This window comes from Emydura macquarii, unplaced genomic scaffold (assembly GCF_026122565.2).
Source record: "Emydura macquarii macquarii isolate MOO-44397 ecotype Brisbane River unplaced genomic scaffold, CSIRO-AGI_Emac_v2 contig_1790, whole genome shotgun sequence".
Classification (NCBI taxonomy): domain Eukaryota; kingdom Metazoa; phylum Chordata; order Testudines; family Chelidae; genus Emydura; species Emydura macquarii.
The window spans coordinates 19,746,012-19,761,991 of record NW_027131927.1 but is presented as its reverse complement, the minus strand read 5'-3'; the positions used below and the strand labels follow the sequence as shown (position 1 = coordinate 19,761,991).

The following is a 15,980-nucleotide window of genomic DNA, read 5'->3' as shown; positions in this document are numbered from 1 at the left end:
GCATATATTTTACCACACCCATCCTTCATTTTTCCCCAGTGTTTTTTAGATTGTATGCTTTTGGGATAAGGGAACAACCTTTTAAATAGCATCTGAGTGTGAGTGAGAGACCACAGGCCCCTGGTCTCATTTGGGGCCTCAGGGAACTACACAGAGAATAATACATTGGATGCTTATGGTAAACTTTAAAAATGTTTTGCATGCAAGTGTCTACTTACGGATAATGTTGTACATATTTGTTGTGTTTTGTCTTTACTCAGATTTACATTGGTGCAGAAGCACACAGTGGAGTTTAACCAGGTGGCAATGGCTAACTCTGAAGGTTCAGAAGCTATGTTAAACAGAGTGATGACAAAGGACAACATTGGAGTTGCTGTGGTGTTAGAGGTTCACAAAGAATTATTTGGAGCAGGTCAGTATAATCATACTGCTATCCTAGGTATTGATGACAGGCAGTATTTGTTTTGATGTGTGTGTTCATCTGTAGTCCAGCTGTGTAGGACATTACTGCATATAAGACACCGAGCCAAACATTTGCAGTGGAGCACTGGTCAATAGGCAACTTTGATGAAAGCTCTTATGAAACAGGAAATTTCTTGGTCACTCTGAAATTAGCTATGACACAAATTGTTTTTAAAAATACATTTTTACTGGTTCGCATCAAGAAGTTTTAACGGGAGCGTCAGCCATTTGGTATTCTCCTCTCAAGACTCTCATTCTTGCCTACTTTGATTTTACTTGTTGAATTATGTCTTTTCCTTAGGCAGGAGTACAGACCCCTCTACCAATAGTTGTTAGTGCTGTTCAACTTTTCATCCTGATGTCTCTCTTCCCTCTTCACTTAGTCCTTCACAGAATCTCTCTGGCCATGCTGATGTTCCTAACTAGTTATCAAACAGTTTTTTAATAAAGGATGATTAATTAGTGATAGTTCACAAATAGTATTCAAAAATCACATGACTCTTTTCTCACCTTCCAATTTTGTGGCCTATTTTAGATAGCTCTGAAATTTAGTAGGCAGTCTCTTAATTCAATACAGGAAGAGTCTTTTTCTGTAACTTCATCTCCTATCTAGTCTGCAGTCTCTGTTTTTAGGGTAGTAAAAGCCCTAGCTGTATTGTTTCAGCAATAGAGCTCTTACTGCATGACCAAACAAATTGCTATACAAGTAGGTAAGAAACAGTCTAAAAATATTCTCCATTCCTATTTTTAAACAATGAATAGTGAGGAATAATCTGAAATTTAGGTGGCTTTCTCTGCTTGAGTTTTATTCTATTAATAGAACCCAAAATTCAGCTCGTTCCCTTCTAGTAGTTGGGACTGATAAACTGTTAGACCTACTGCTACCCTGAAAAAGTATCCTGTTAGGGTGGGAGGTCTATAATATTAGCAGTAGGGGGTGAGTTGCTCAGGGTGCATAATTTCCCAAGCAGTGTATTCCAAAGACAGTCTGCGCTCTCACAGAAGCGGTGGTGTACAACACAGCCATGCTTATTGCACAGCTAAATGGGTAAGTAATTTTGTCACTGCTGCTGTTTGAGCTTTTATCTGCTGTTGTGAGTAATTTACATAATTGTACCAGTGTTTGGAGGACATAGCATGAATTATAATTGACACTTAATTTAATATCCTTTTTTTAGTACCCTTAGAAATAGTTGTTCTAAAGCTTGGTCTGCGGTGCCGGCAAAATTCGGCGGCAGTCGACAGGAGATACGCAAGCTACTTTACGTAACTTGCGTATCTCCCAGTGACTTCCTAACTTCTAGGTAGCGTGGTGTCCCCACTACGCTGCACTGACAGAAAATGCCCTCCTGTCGACGCAGCATTACCCTTTTTGCAGGGGGTGGATTAATGCCATTGCCTTCCAGATCGATTAAGCAGGTCTCCAGTGCCACTCAATCGATCCTGCAGAATCAATCCGTCAGCGCCAACAGTGCCGCCGTCAGTGTAGACATCCCCTAATTGTCTCAGATTAGACTGATGATAGTCTTTCCAGTCACCTTTTGCCTTATATATTCAAAAATTTGTATTATGAGACCTGTAACCAAATGACGCTAAAGTTAAACAAAAGATATTATTACTGTGGGACAGAGCTTTATTTAATTTGTTAGACTTACCTTTTTTCAAGAAGTGAAAGTAGGCATATTTCCTTCCAATTTATCTAAATTTCTAGCTGATACAATAGTGGCAGTAATTTTGCATTATCTGTAACTAGAGGAAATTAAATACATTCACCTAATTGACTTCTTAATAAAAATTATTTTAATTCAGGTATGAAACCGCTTCATGCTGTGGACAAACAGCTTCTTATTGTGGCAAATGCTCACATGCATTGGGACCCTGAATACTCAGATGTGAAACTCATTCAGACTATGATGTTTGTCTCAGAACTGAAAAATATCCTTGAGAAAGCCTCTATCAGGCCTGGCAGTCCAACAGCAGATCCTAATTCTATCCCTCTGGTGCTGTGTGCAGATCTTAACTCACTGCCCGATTCAGGTATTTAGAAATGGTTCATCACTTTAACTATTGTCTTTTTTTACTTTGATTTTTATTAGAATTTTTGAGTCCACTTTCCACCCAACAGTTGTATTTTATGCCTATATGTCCATTATTATTGTTGTTGAAAGCTTTCATCATAAAATCTATTTGTGATTTAAAATTCCAAAACAAATTAATATAACTCCTTTATTTGAGTAGATAACAAAGACCTTTCATTGTTTTTTAGCACTTTAATTATCGATCCTATGCAAGATTTGATAAATACTGAGTATAATTTTTTTTAAAAGCATAAAAGGATCTAGGGTTGATATATTTAAATTCAAGCTTGATATAGTAATCATAATTATTACATATCTGAAGTATGGTATGTCTGTTTTGGAGTACGGGCTTGAGGAGTGTGATAGTCAGGAATTTAGAATTCGTGGTTTATTTCACTCTGAGTGATAAGCTGACAAAATAAGAAGATGAGGGCAGAGAAATGAGATGAATATGCTGTAGTATTTTTTATATTTAACCCTGTAATAGAGTACACAAAAAAACTTACTCTTAGTGCTGGCTGCCACAGTCCTGTTAGTATTCTTATGTGCTCAGGGTTTTGTAATGCTTTTACTCTCAAAGGAGGTGTTGAGTGAACTCCTTCGTTATATAGATGCACTCAGAAAGTCAGACCCCACCAAAGGAGACTAAAAAAACCCCCAAAACTGGCTGATTTATATATACTTATTTTGAGACCATGATCTTCCAGTGTGGTTTTTATTAACCTAAGGTATTTAAATACTATGCATGTTATATTTCAATAATTAATTAAAACCCCTAATTGCATCTTCGTTTTGTGAACAGGTGTTGTGGAGTACTTAAGCAATGGTATAGTAGCTGACAACCATAAGGACTTCAAAGAGTTGCGTTACAATGAGTGTCTCATGAACTTCAGTGGCAATGGAAAAAATGGGGCTTCTGAAGGAAGAATCACGCATGGCTTCCAGCTCAAGAGCGCCTATGAAAACAACTTGATGCCTTACACCAATTACACCTTTGATTTCAAAGTAAGGGGTGATCTACTGAATTCCATTTCTCTTGGACTGAAACTTACCATGCTGGGTCAGACCCAATGTCCAGTTAGTCCACTACCCTGTCTGTGAGAGTGGCCAGCACCAGATGCTTCACAGGAAGGTGTCGGAGCCTTTTAGTAGGCAGACATGGGATAATCTGTACAATATTATGGGATAATAAGTACAATAAGGATGGAGAGAAGAATAAATGTCTAGTCTAGAGGATTGAAAAAATTGCTTCTGAACATGCACAGTTGGCATCTAAGACTTGGAGCTTCTTTAAGTTATAGTCAGTGTCTTTGTGATGAGGAAGATGGAATACTTTCCCGCCCTAGCCGCAGGGGTTAAGGCGGTTGTATTAGCTGATGGTGTGACAGTGTCTAAACTATAAATGGCAAAAGCCTTCTCCCAAAAAACTACCTTGTCAGGAACAGGTAAAAACTGTTCTTTAGGATGTCTAGTCAGAATTTGCTCCATTTTGCAATGTTCTGGAAATTCTAAACTCCATGTTAAAAAAAAAAAAAAAAAAAATCCAAATAAATTACTAAATCTTATCAATAACTTTGAAAAGTTACAGCCATCAAAATGTAGACAAGTGTGCTGCTGACCTGTTAATGCAGCCTTCAGAAAACTGTTTCCAGCCAAACAGTAGCAGCGACAAAAGGAGAAATTTGTCCGTTGGCATCCAGTTAGGAACCATTTAAATACTAAAATTATGCACAGCTAATATTTTTTTTAAGAAAATTAAATGTAAAATACATTCATTGACTGGTAATTCACATTAAAATAAAAAATTGAACAAGCTAGCGACCAGCGGCAGCTAACTGGAATTTTGTGAGGGAGTTCAGAGAGGTAGTGGGAGAGTGGGGGCAGAGGGGAGTAGATACACTTCATTAACATTCTATAAACTAAAAACTATTAATCCTCTACCCTCTCCCCCTGATAAAAAACAATAAAAGAAAGAGCTGCAGGAGTAAAAAGAGAATCAGGCAGAAGTCCAGCAACTGAGTGGCGGCTATCTAGTCTATGATTACCTGCCCTATGGGCTGATGGCATACGTGTGCATTTGGTGCAAGGAGCTCCTGGCCCACAGAGACCACATAGGGGCTTTGGAGACCACGGTGGCTGAACTGGAGGAGCTAAGGGAGACAGAGAGGTACATAGGTGAGACTTTCCAGGACACAGTAGAACTGTCCCACCCTCGGTATGACAGCCTCTGTACTGTTGAGGAGGATGAAAGTCTCCAAGAAGGAGAACATCAAACTGAAGTGGAGGGAAACATTCCCATAGTTGGGACCCTCCTTCCAGATGATGTAATGGTATCCTTTCACACTGAGGATATCTCTTCAGAGAGGGAACTCCAGTTGTTGGGAAAAAGACAGGTAATAGATAGCTGGCTTTGTGATGACCAGGAGAACCACCTGGTGACTTGCCTGCTGGGTGCGAAGGCTGCAGATCTTTTGAGACATCTAGACAGACTTGTGTAGTGCTGGGGAGGAGCCGGAGGTCATGGTACATATCAGTATCAATGACATAGGCAACAGTAAGGGAGAGCTTCTGGAGTCCAAATTTAGGCTGATAGGTAAGAGATGGAAGTCCAGGATTTCCATGGTAGCATTCTCTGAAATGCTTCCAGTTCCATGCACAGGGCCAGTTAGACAGGCAGAACTGCAGGATCTCAGTGCATGGATGAGACAATGGTATAAGGAATAGTGGTTTAGATTTATTAGGAATTGGGGAACCTTTTGGGAAAGGGGGAGGCCTATACAGGAAGGATGGGTTCCACTGAAACTAAAATGGAACCAGATTGCTGGCACGTAAAATTTAAAAGGTCGTAGAGCAGTTTTTAAACTAAAGTCTAGGGGAAAGCTGAAAGGTGTAGAGGAGCATGTGGTTAGATCAGAGACATCCCTTAGGGGAGGATCTATTAATGGAGATTCTGTATATCCAAGTAAGGAGGAAAGGATGGAAGAGGATAAAATATGGGTAGGATCTGATGAGAAACAGTTACATGAAAGAGTCCCATTCAATTACATCACATAATGGCAGACAGCTAAAAGTGACAAATTTTTTAAGTGCTTACATACAAATGCTAGAAGTCTAAATACTAAGCTGGGTGAACTTGAGTGCCTCGTATTAAATGAGGATATTGATATAAAAGGCATCACAGAAACTTGGTGGAATGAGGATAATCAATGGGACACAGTACAAAATATATCGGAAGGACAGAATAGGTCGTACTGGTAGGGGAATGGCACTGTATGTGAAAGAAAGCATAGAGTCAAATGAAATAAAAATCTTAAATGAACCAAACTGTGCCATAGAATCTCTGTAGATAGTAATTCCATTCTTGAATAATAAGAATATAGCAGTAGGAATATACTACCAACCACTGGACCAGGATGGTGATAAGGATTGTGAAATGCTCAAGGAGATTAGAGAGGCTATAAATATAAAAAAAATTAATAATAATGAATGAATACTCATGTTGACTGGGTACATGTCACTACAGGACGGGATGCAGAAAAAATGTTTCTTGACGTCTTAAATGACTGCTTCTTGAAACAGCTAGTCCTGGAACCCATAAGACTAGCTATTGCTAAGAGCTGTCTGTAATCAAATTCCCCACATTATTGCTAAAGCTCATTCAGTGAAACAGAGTTTGGATGGTTAGTTCTCTTCTGTTGAATTCACTCTGATGATGGTGGGGAAAATAACATTCCAGCAGTGGAACCCACAAGTGTGGGACTGTAAAACTTTTTTTAGACCCTGGTGATATACTACAACATTTATGTGTGAACATTGATACTAATTGATATTAACTGTACTTCATACACTATTAACGTTCCCACGGATTTGGAGAGGTGATGATTAGTTTTGCAATTGTTATTCCGGAGGTAGGTAGAAAAGAGCGGTGACATGGATGTTCCCACTGATCTGTTTTGAAAAGATACATTTAATTCACTTTGCAGGAAATAATAATAAATAGATGTTAGTGTAAATCACTGAATGATTGTGACAGCTCTCGTTTTGAAAAGTCAGATTTCTCCCTGCATTAGTACTGCATTGTGCCCCAGCCTAGCATGAGAGATCCTCTGATGTAGAGGGGCTGGTGTGGGTTGTGGCCATTAGAGCCCCATGGTCTGTAGGAAACCAGCCTATTTAGAACAGGTCTCAAGTTGCTCTAACTGTACACTAAGGGACCGGATTGGGGACGTACAAAGAGTTACATTGTGCGCAGCCTGGCCACAGCTGTGGATCAGGACATTATGTGCAGTATTTGTTTGCTTCAGCAAATAGCTTTTATACATGTTCTGAAGAGTGAAAAGTAAAATAACAGATTTAACATGAACATTGATCTGCTGTGAATTATTTATGCACATGCAACACTGTTTGGCACTATTGAATTAGTCTTAGACATTCAGCAACAGAATTTAAGCAATGATAGCCCCTCAGTCTGGCATTTCCTTGTAGTTAGTGACCAATTGAGAGGGCATGAGGTTCAAGACTTTGCTGTATGCACTTAAAACCATCTGCTGGTTGACTTTCTTGAAATGCCTGACCAGGAGGTTGTTACTACTATATTTTCCACGTCAGATAGCCCCTTTCATATGACAGGTATGAGAGGGCTTTACCATTATTCATCAATTGCATGAAATCTCATGAGAACTTCCACCATCCTACTATGGAGCAGACATTGCACTTTACTTCCTTCTCCCTCTACCTACATGCTGTATCCCCTCTGTTATGTGTCCTGTTTGCACTCACAATATGGTTCAAAGCCCTCTTCCTAGAGATACATTCCAGAGATGTACCTTCAACTCCATCCATCCTATGTATACAGAACCCAGAGTATCTTGTATATTCATGTGGGGCTTTATTTCTGCCTGTCTTCTCATGAATGGTGGAGAGGAGTTAGCAAGTGTGGGCCAAATAAATCTTAGGAAAATGTTAAAGTACAACTTGTGACCTGTCCTCATGTTAACAGAATGTTTCTCTCTCCCTTTAGGGTGTGATTGACTACATTTTCTATTCCAACACTCATATGAACGTGCTTGGGGTCCTAGGGCCTTTAGATCCTCAGTGGCTGGTTGAGAACAACATCACCGGGTGTCCACACCCTCACATCCCTTCAGACCACTTCTCACTGTTAACACAGCTCGAACTTCACCCTCCGCTCCTGCCTCTTGTCAACGGTGTACACTTACCGAACAGGAGGTAGTGGAGCCCTGCCCCTCTGAGGGCTGGGACCTGTTGTTATGGACCTGTACAGTTGTAAATCAAAGTATGTAGGAGTGAAGTATGGCCAACCTTAAGCTGCTTCTTCAAGCTCCTTTCATTATGTGTTTAATATGAGATTTTGCACATTTTGGTGCATGTTGATATCCATTTGGCACTAGGGCTGGAACCAAAGTATTATTCCCTTTCCAGGATTTTAATTTAATTTTTAAACTGGTAATCTTATTGTTTCATTAGGAAGCTGCAGTTATAAAATGGATAAATCGGATTCAAAACTTGCATAGTAATCTATTTAAAATTAATGCTTTCTTCCAAATCACAGCACAATAAGCCCCCCTTTTAGAAAAACAAAACATAAATAAACTGATAAATCCAACATTGTAAAACAATTTCCGCTTTAAGGGAGAATAATTAGAAATACCATTTTACTGAATTCAAAGTGGAGATCCGGGTTCTGCATCCAAAATTAATTTTGCACATTAGCAAAGCACTTAATATTTAACAGTAAATTATTAACAGTATAGCTCTCCCCCCACATCTATCTAATACTGGAAAACCAAAAATGATTGCATATACATATTGAAGGGCTAAGTTATCTTTTGGTGCAACTCCATTGACTACAGTGGAATTATGCCATCAGAGAATTTGGACCTGAGCATTTAATGCTCCATAGAACTCTTGGTTGGCAGACAGTATAGTGGTAATTTTCTTGGAGCTCCTTTTTTTTTTTTTTAAAGAAATTCAGGAATCCAAACTAATGGCCTGTTTTGAGAGGTCTAACAGAAAAATCTCCCTACTTTGACAAACCATGATGGGAAATTGTTTTGCAACATAGGTTGGGAACAGAATTTAGAAATATAAAATTAAGAAATTGCACTTAAAAAGATCCGCTGCAAGTTTTCTTATTGGTGAGTTCTAGAAGAGCAAATACGTTGCAGTTCAATATATAGGTTTCCTCTTCTATTGTTAGATTAAAAAAATAATAAACTTTGGATTGGAGGAACTGGTTAAGCTAAGGGTACAAGAAAAAAACCTCTGGAAATGATTTTACTTCTTTCTCCCAAGTACATGTTAAAAAGCTGCCTAGGGGCTTTTTTGTGTGGGGGAGATAGTGGTAGCCATAATCATTCCTTGGATTATTTTTCTTGACCCTATTTGGCAAATAGCCATCGTATGCTTTTAATACTTTGTTTCTGTTTCATCAAGGTTGAATTAAAAAGCTGCTGGTTCATTCCCAACTATTAACACTCTTTAGCTATGTTGGAAATCTTTCTTCTTACACTCTAGGTGGCCAATTCTAAACATTGTGCCTCAAGAGGCAGTTAAAACATAATGCAATTTTCTGAAAGAAATTGGTTGGCTGCTTAATGTTTAAAAAATTATATATATGGCACAGTAATAGGAAAAGGTTGTGTCTGTGTTTTTAAGTTTTTCTTTATTCTGCTTTTTTGCTGCTATAAGATTTTCTTGAATTTATATTTTAAACTTTTCATGCACTTTACTGTTTCTAGTCTCAAAATGTGATATTTTTAATAAAAAATTTTTTCCATTATGTGAATGAAATTTTTAAACAGATAAATAGCCTATATTTATGTCTCATTCATATATTTAAAAAGGGTCAAATTTAAATTGTTAAATTAGTTTTAAATACTAAGGAGCAATCTTCTGTCTTGCAAACTAATACTTTAGGCTGTTCCACTATTCTTTAATGATACATTTCCTTTGTCATTTTATTCATAGAAAATCAGGCCATAGTAGAAAACGTTCCCTATATTTGTTTGGGGGTGGGATGGGATGCAACAGTTGGTTCAGTGAAACCACAAACTCCCTTTCAAAAGTGCCTAAAAATGGAGGCATCATCTGTCATCTACTATAAAATTGGAATTTAATGTAGTGGAGTGAAATTTAATGTAAATAAAATACTTTGTGCGGCACAAAAATAACCAATCAAAACAAAAAACCAACCACCTCTTTTAAAGATAGATTTTCTTCTAGGTGCAGGTATCTTTTTTTTATATACCTCAAGTGTTCAAGGCCTAGCCATGCATATGAATTGAAAAAGTAATTAGCATATAGTACTGGAAAGTAGAATAGCATGAAAAACTTAATTTTGTGGACATTACCTTTTTGTAATCAGCTACTGTATTCTCTCTCTCTTTTGGTTTTTGTTTTTGTTTTGGAGGGATGGGTTCTCTGCTCTGGAGATATGCACTAACAAACCATATTCCTCCTTTCATACACGCATGTTAACTAGCAATGTGAGCAATATTTCCTACCATACTTCACTCCCAGTATTTTTGAGATGTTTGTATAAAATGGAATTTAGAGTTCACCTATGATTGTATATGAACTGCAGAGGAGCCCGTTTATAAATAAATTTAAAAAAACCACCATCTTTTGTAGTGTTGGGGGAAAATTAAAAAAAAATGGGGAAACAGCTTAAGTTTTATTTTCTTCTGATTTATAATCAATTGAGGCAATCTGTTGCAGAAAGGTGTTTAATTGGGTTTTCTCTGCTTCAAAATGCATTCTTCAAAACGTCCATTATCCTGTAATTTTTTAAAAAAATTCTTTTTAATAGATGTTGCACAAAAACTTTTCTGTTGAAATGGGTATTGTTTGTTTTCCTTGGCCCACACACCTGGGGCATACTTACCCAAATGTCATATTATGGTTCTCTCCTTTCCCCCATCCCCAATCCCCACTACTCTCCCTCTGTAACTTTTTTACAGAAGGAGCAGTATCTGTATTGAGCTTCCATTTCAGGTGATCAGAAATGCTGCTGTTCTTAGTGTTTTTCTTTAAAATACAGAAAATATGGAACTCTGTCAATAATGAACCTAAAAGACAAGATGAATGACACCGTTAGATAAAAAACTCATACATGCACATCATCCAGAAGTCAGCATAAACTACCATATGTGTCTAGGATGGAAACTCATGGCTTTAAGTAGAAACCTACACACGCAAAGTCCAGCTTTTCTGCCATTGTGATTCTTCTGATTGTGAAAACTTTGAAAACTCAATGCCTGTAAGGTGTGTGTGTGTGTGTGTGTTTCTTTTTCAGAAGGTGGGGGGAGCAGGCAGGGGAGAGGAAGCTGAGAAAGTGATATCACTAATCTTCACAATAGATAAATGAACAACAAAATACATATATTATTCTCTCTCATCACTGATGCTTGTCTCATAGCTTTAAACATTGGGAACGCTGCAGCATCCTCAGGACTGGTTACTGGAAAAAAAGCTCAAATTCACATGCTGCTCCTTGCTTAGTTGGTTTTGTTTTAAAGATAATGTGCCTGGTGTCAACTTTTAAGCAACAGCACTGCCTAAAGGAAGCAGAGAAAAAAAAATCCAACGCCATTCTACCAGCAACTTTTAAAAATTCGATATGGTAAAACTGTTAGATATGAGGTTTTGTGTATATAAAAAAAAATTTTGTACAATGTAGCTGAATATTTTTGTTTCATTTTTTTGATGTAAGGAGTGTGAACATTTTGTGTACCACACGTTGAAGTCAGGTATGGCACAATGGGTTCTGAGACCAGCTTTTCTTCCCATTTGCCTTGTTCAAAGCTTTTTTTCTTTTTCTTTCTGTTTCTAGCATTCAAGAAAATACTTCATTTTACCAATAAGCTTACTATGTGTTTTGAAGCCACTCTTGTTTCTAGTCAGCAGAAATATAAAATATATAAAATCCTCTTTCTTGTTAGTTCCGACTCCTTGTTATCCTATGTTTATAAACTTGTAGCCAAAACGTTCAGTCCCTTAAAATCTTCGAAAGCACCCACCGAAGGCTGGCTTAACTCTGCTCCTGAGGTTTCACAATTGACTTCAATGGGGGCAGAGTTAGGCCAATGTTGAGAACGTCTGGAAAATCTCCCATCCGAAGTGCTTTTGAGTTATGCTCTCCTATCAATGGGCATGGCCAGACACCTGAATTAATAGTGGCCTGTTTTTCAAAGGTGCTGAGCACTTGCCGCTCCCATTTACTTCAGAATTTCTGAAAAACCAGGCCAGTTATATTTTGGTGTCTGAGCATGATTTTAGCAGCTTAACTTTCAGCACCAATCTCTGAAGACTTTGACCTAGATCACAAGGGAGTAAATTAAAAGATGCTATTAAAGGCTCATATCACTTGATTCCACAGGGACTAGTTTGGTGAGGGGATCACAGGTGTGGAGTATAGAGTAGACAAGCTATAAAAATTGGTTTTCATTCAAGGTTACTCTGTTTTGGTAACCATGTAATACACGAGGAAAACATTGTGGGTAACTTTGGGCATTTACATGTGTTTAAAGATTTCTAAATCATTAGTGTGTTGTTAATACTCTTTCCGTAATCTATTAAACTTTGAGGAGGAAGGTGTGGGCAGTTATTAGCATCAAGATGAAATTTAAACCCAACAATAGAAGTGACTACATTTCTATGATTAATCTTGGGTTTCAGCATCAAAACCTGGTTTGGCATGATACTTGGCATACAAGGTTTGAGTGGAAGAGGTTTTAAATATTAATAATCAAACAGTATTGATTAGACTGCTATTTAAATATCACGAAGGATTAGTTTGATACAGACTTGAATTCATATAAATTAAATAAGGAAGTTGTAGTAATCATTCATCTTCAAATAAGAAATGTTTTTAAATGGCCTGAGTACTGTACATATTTACATGGTTAATCTAGTCTGTTATCCTGTACTTCCAAGTATATATTCTTTACTTACAAAGATCTAACTTCATAAAAACAAGGAAATGTTACATTTTAAGGATTAAATTCTGGAATGACATTTTATCTTCTATCTTTGGAGATGTCAGGTTGAAACATACATACATGGAGTATGTCTCACTGTTATGAGATGTCTAGGCATGACTAAGTGAGGAAAGTGATGTGTCCTGCTTCTGTTAAAGTTTAAATTGCCTTACTCTTATGAGCTTTTGTGCTCACTGTGATTTGATTCTCTGAAGTTTTAATACAATAGAAAACTAACCTAGAATTGTGTGGATGACTCAATAGACTATACTGTGTAAATATACATAGACAGATTGGACACTTAGGAACTTGTGTGGTCATTCAAGTGCTTGATCTATTTTATCAGTTTGTAGTAAGAAGCCATTAAGCCAAAATCTGTCCCTTAGAAAAACATGGAGGGGAACTGCATAGTTTGAGGGATTGGTAATGGAATAGCGAGCTTTCTACCTCTGTTATCATTTCAGATGTGATTTGCTTTTTCACAATATACATAAAATGAATTGCCTGCTATGAGAAGTGACATCAAGGGGGAAATCCTGGCTCCACTAAAGTCAATGGGAATTTAGACACTGACTTCAGTAGGGGAAGGATTTCACTGCAATTGTCCATGTTATAAATCTACTATCCTCACTGAAAATGTAACATCTGGAGTGACCGTCTGAAATATCAGTGGTTGAACAATTGGATTACTTCCTCTTTCCTGTGGAGGTGCTCTGTCCAGAACAGCATTGAGATGCATGGGCAGAGCAACATAGGGAAGCTTTAAGCTGTACAGATGTTGAACAGAGGATTTAATTTGTTAGTACCTGAGAGGGGATATTAAAAGGATTATTATAAATAAGTGACTAAGTTAACTGAACACTGGCGACAGTGAAAGTGCACTGTTACAGTCTGGGCCTGCTAAATTCATAATGTGAAAGAGACATTTTATGTTAGACCTATAAAATTTTTTGCAAGAATACAGAAAAAACTCCAGTAAAAAGTTTTATACATTTCAACTTGAAAAAACCCCCAAAACATTTATTGAATGTTTATGCCAAGTGTCAGCCTAGAAATAACTTTTATAAATTTATAAACACTTTAAAATGAGATTTACATATGTACACCAGGCACTGTTATAACTGATTGGGGAAAAAATTAAAATGCTGAACTCTGAGCTAGTGCATCTGTATCCTATGTAGTAGTGAAGACATTTTGTACTGATAGTTATCAGACTTTATTTACTTTCCAAATCACTGGGAGAAAAAATGATAAAGTTGAGGAGGGTGTGTGTGTGTGTGGGGGGGGTGTCTTTGATGGGAGTTAGAAAAGTGATTAACAACTTAAAAATTTTCTTATTTCAGACAATTTATTGTAAGATAATTTGACTCTAGCTGATCTTAAAACATGGTATATAAAGTAAACTTGGCTGGTTTGGCTGAAAGATAGAATACTTCAGGAACAGCTGTTCTTGATGTAGATTTTAAAATAAGTGTGACGTTGGGGAAATATGTTCGTAGTTTAATGTATTTGAACAATTTTGATGGCAAAACATGCCAAGTGATATGACTCTTTTCAGCATAGTACGGTGTGTTTAGCTTGCAAACACTGTTTTAGTAGTGAGAGGTGAAGTGATTCTGGTACTTCTTGGTCTCATCCTTTTGTTAAATTGTTTCCAAGACTTAGACATTTACCAAGTTCTTATTTTTCTCTGTATTTGTCTTTGTTTTAAAGCAAAGAATCATGGTGGCTCTCTTTACAAGTGACATTGTTAATATTATTTTGGCTTTGTTTTCAATTTTTAATTATTGCATAGTGTGGTTTTTCCAAGCAATTAAAGTGTTGTGTGCACCATCTTAGCAAAATTGGTCTGAAATTCACTAAACTCATAAGTTTTGACTGTATCAGCAGTGATATGAGCTCAGGTTTTGCTCTTTTTTTTTTTTTTTTTTTAACTAGACAATGTAGTGCTCCTAGGTACATGAGACTGTGTGTCTGGGTAATCTGGAAACTGCACTCTCTAATTTTTCTGTACAAATCCGCTAAAATTGCAGATTTCCCATTTTATGAAAATTCTAACTAAGGCTATGTTCGCCGCCATCAGATCGATCTTTCTGGATCAAGTAAAGACTCGCTCAATTGATCAGGAAGTCGATGCACTAAAACCACCCCCTCCAGCGGCGTAGCACTGCATTGACGGGAACACATTTCCCGTCCGTTCAGTGCAGTGAAGATGCCGCGCACAACAGAAGTTAAGAAGTCAACGAGAGTTACGCAAGCTACTCTGCATAGCTTGCGTAACTCTCGTCAACTGCCACCGAATTCTCAGGTAAGTGTAGACCTGGCCTAAGCCAACTTTTCCTGATTCTGACTCAGCTCTGCATTTGAACAGCTACATTAGTGCACATAGGAAACTTGAATTAGGTGCCAATCCTGCTCCGGTTGAGTTTTGCCTTGACAGCAAGGGGAATCAGGTCAGGCTCACAGTCTGCCTTGAACTGCAAGTTTCTTAAACACCAGCTTCTGGAGATTTAAGGGGGATGCACCTCTGAGATTCTGCACAGTTGTCCTAATGCAGCAAGTTCTTGGGTTCTGAATGCACCACTGGATTTCTATTTTTTTCTCTCTTCTGATAATACACAGAGCCATAGGTTAAATGGGCCTCTTGCCTCAACTATAACCTGCTTGCTTAATCATATTTTAAATAAGAGGGAATCCAGAGGGGGATTAGCTTTACTGTGAATCCTGCCAATTACATTTGCATAAGAAAAATACTCTCCTCTAACCTTTTAAATTTTGAAAACACTGTTTCATGTACAGTTAAGAAACCTCATTGAAACTATATATGGGGGTCTATAAATACCTTCATCTAACTGTTCAAAGCAAAACAGTCTTGAGTTTAGACCTGAGCAAAAAAAGCTTATTCAACTTTTCCCACAAAATAATTAAGCTTTTCTTTAAAAGAAACCAAGTGCCATGCAGTTGTAGCTTCAACTGACTTCACTGAACCAGTCCGCTGAATTCCACGTCATCCATAATTTTACTTTTTATCGAGAGACTGTCAGACAGAAATCACCAGCTTTGTTTTGTTTATTACAGTTTACCAGTCAACAAGATGAGAGCTGTGAATTACACAGCTCAGCTGAGGTATTTATATACTGCACAACATGTGTTCAAGAGATGAAGGTTTTACTTTTACACAAAAAAAAAGAATACAAAATGAAGACAGTAACTGTACTAAGCAGTCTTGCCTTTTTAGTCTTACGGCAGCTCAGAAGGGAGGTGCTGAAAATCCTGAATTCTTATTGTCAGATTACAAAATACTACTTTTTTTCCCCCATGACAGAGATTGGGTACCGATCACACATGATGTGTATAGGGCTAAATATCTGCTTGTTTCTTTGCACCTGTGTACTTTTATTTCCCTCTGTAGGCAATAAATGGCTGTTTTGCAACTGCA

The 15,980-nt window shown here is 37.6% G+C and overlaps 1 protein-coding gene across 2 annotated transcripts in view; it reads left to right on the top strand.

Moving 5' to 3' along the window:
- CNOT6L (CCR4-NOT transcription complex subunit 6 like) overlaps positions 1 to 15,980 on the top strand; it is a 76,587-nt gene extending 60,607 nt beyond the window's left edge. For both annotated transcript variants that reach the window (XM_067557072.1, XM_067557071.1), the window contains exons 9-12: positions 261 to 412; positions 2,272 to 2,499; positions 3,343 to 3,545; positions 7,561 to 15,980. In XM_067557072.1, the coding sequence (XP_067413173.1) occupies positions 261 to 412; positions 2,272 to 2,499; positions 3,343 to 3,545; positions 7,561 to 7,773 (796 nt within the window). In that variant the 3' untranslated portion in view covers positions 7,774 to 15,980. The remainder of the gene's footprint in view (positions 1 to 260; positions 413 to 2,271; positions 2,500 to 3,342; positions 3,546 to 7,560) is intronic.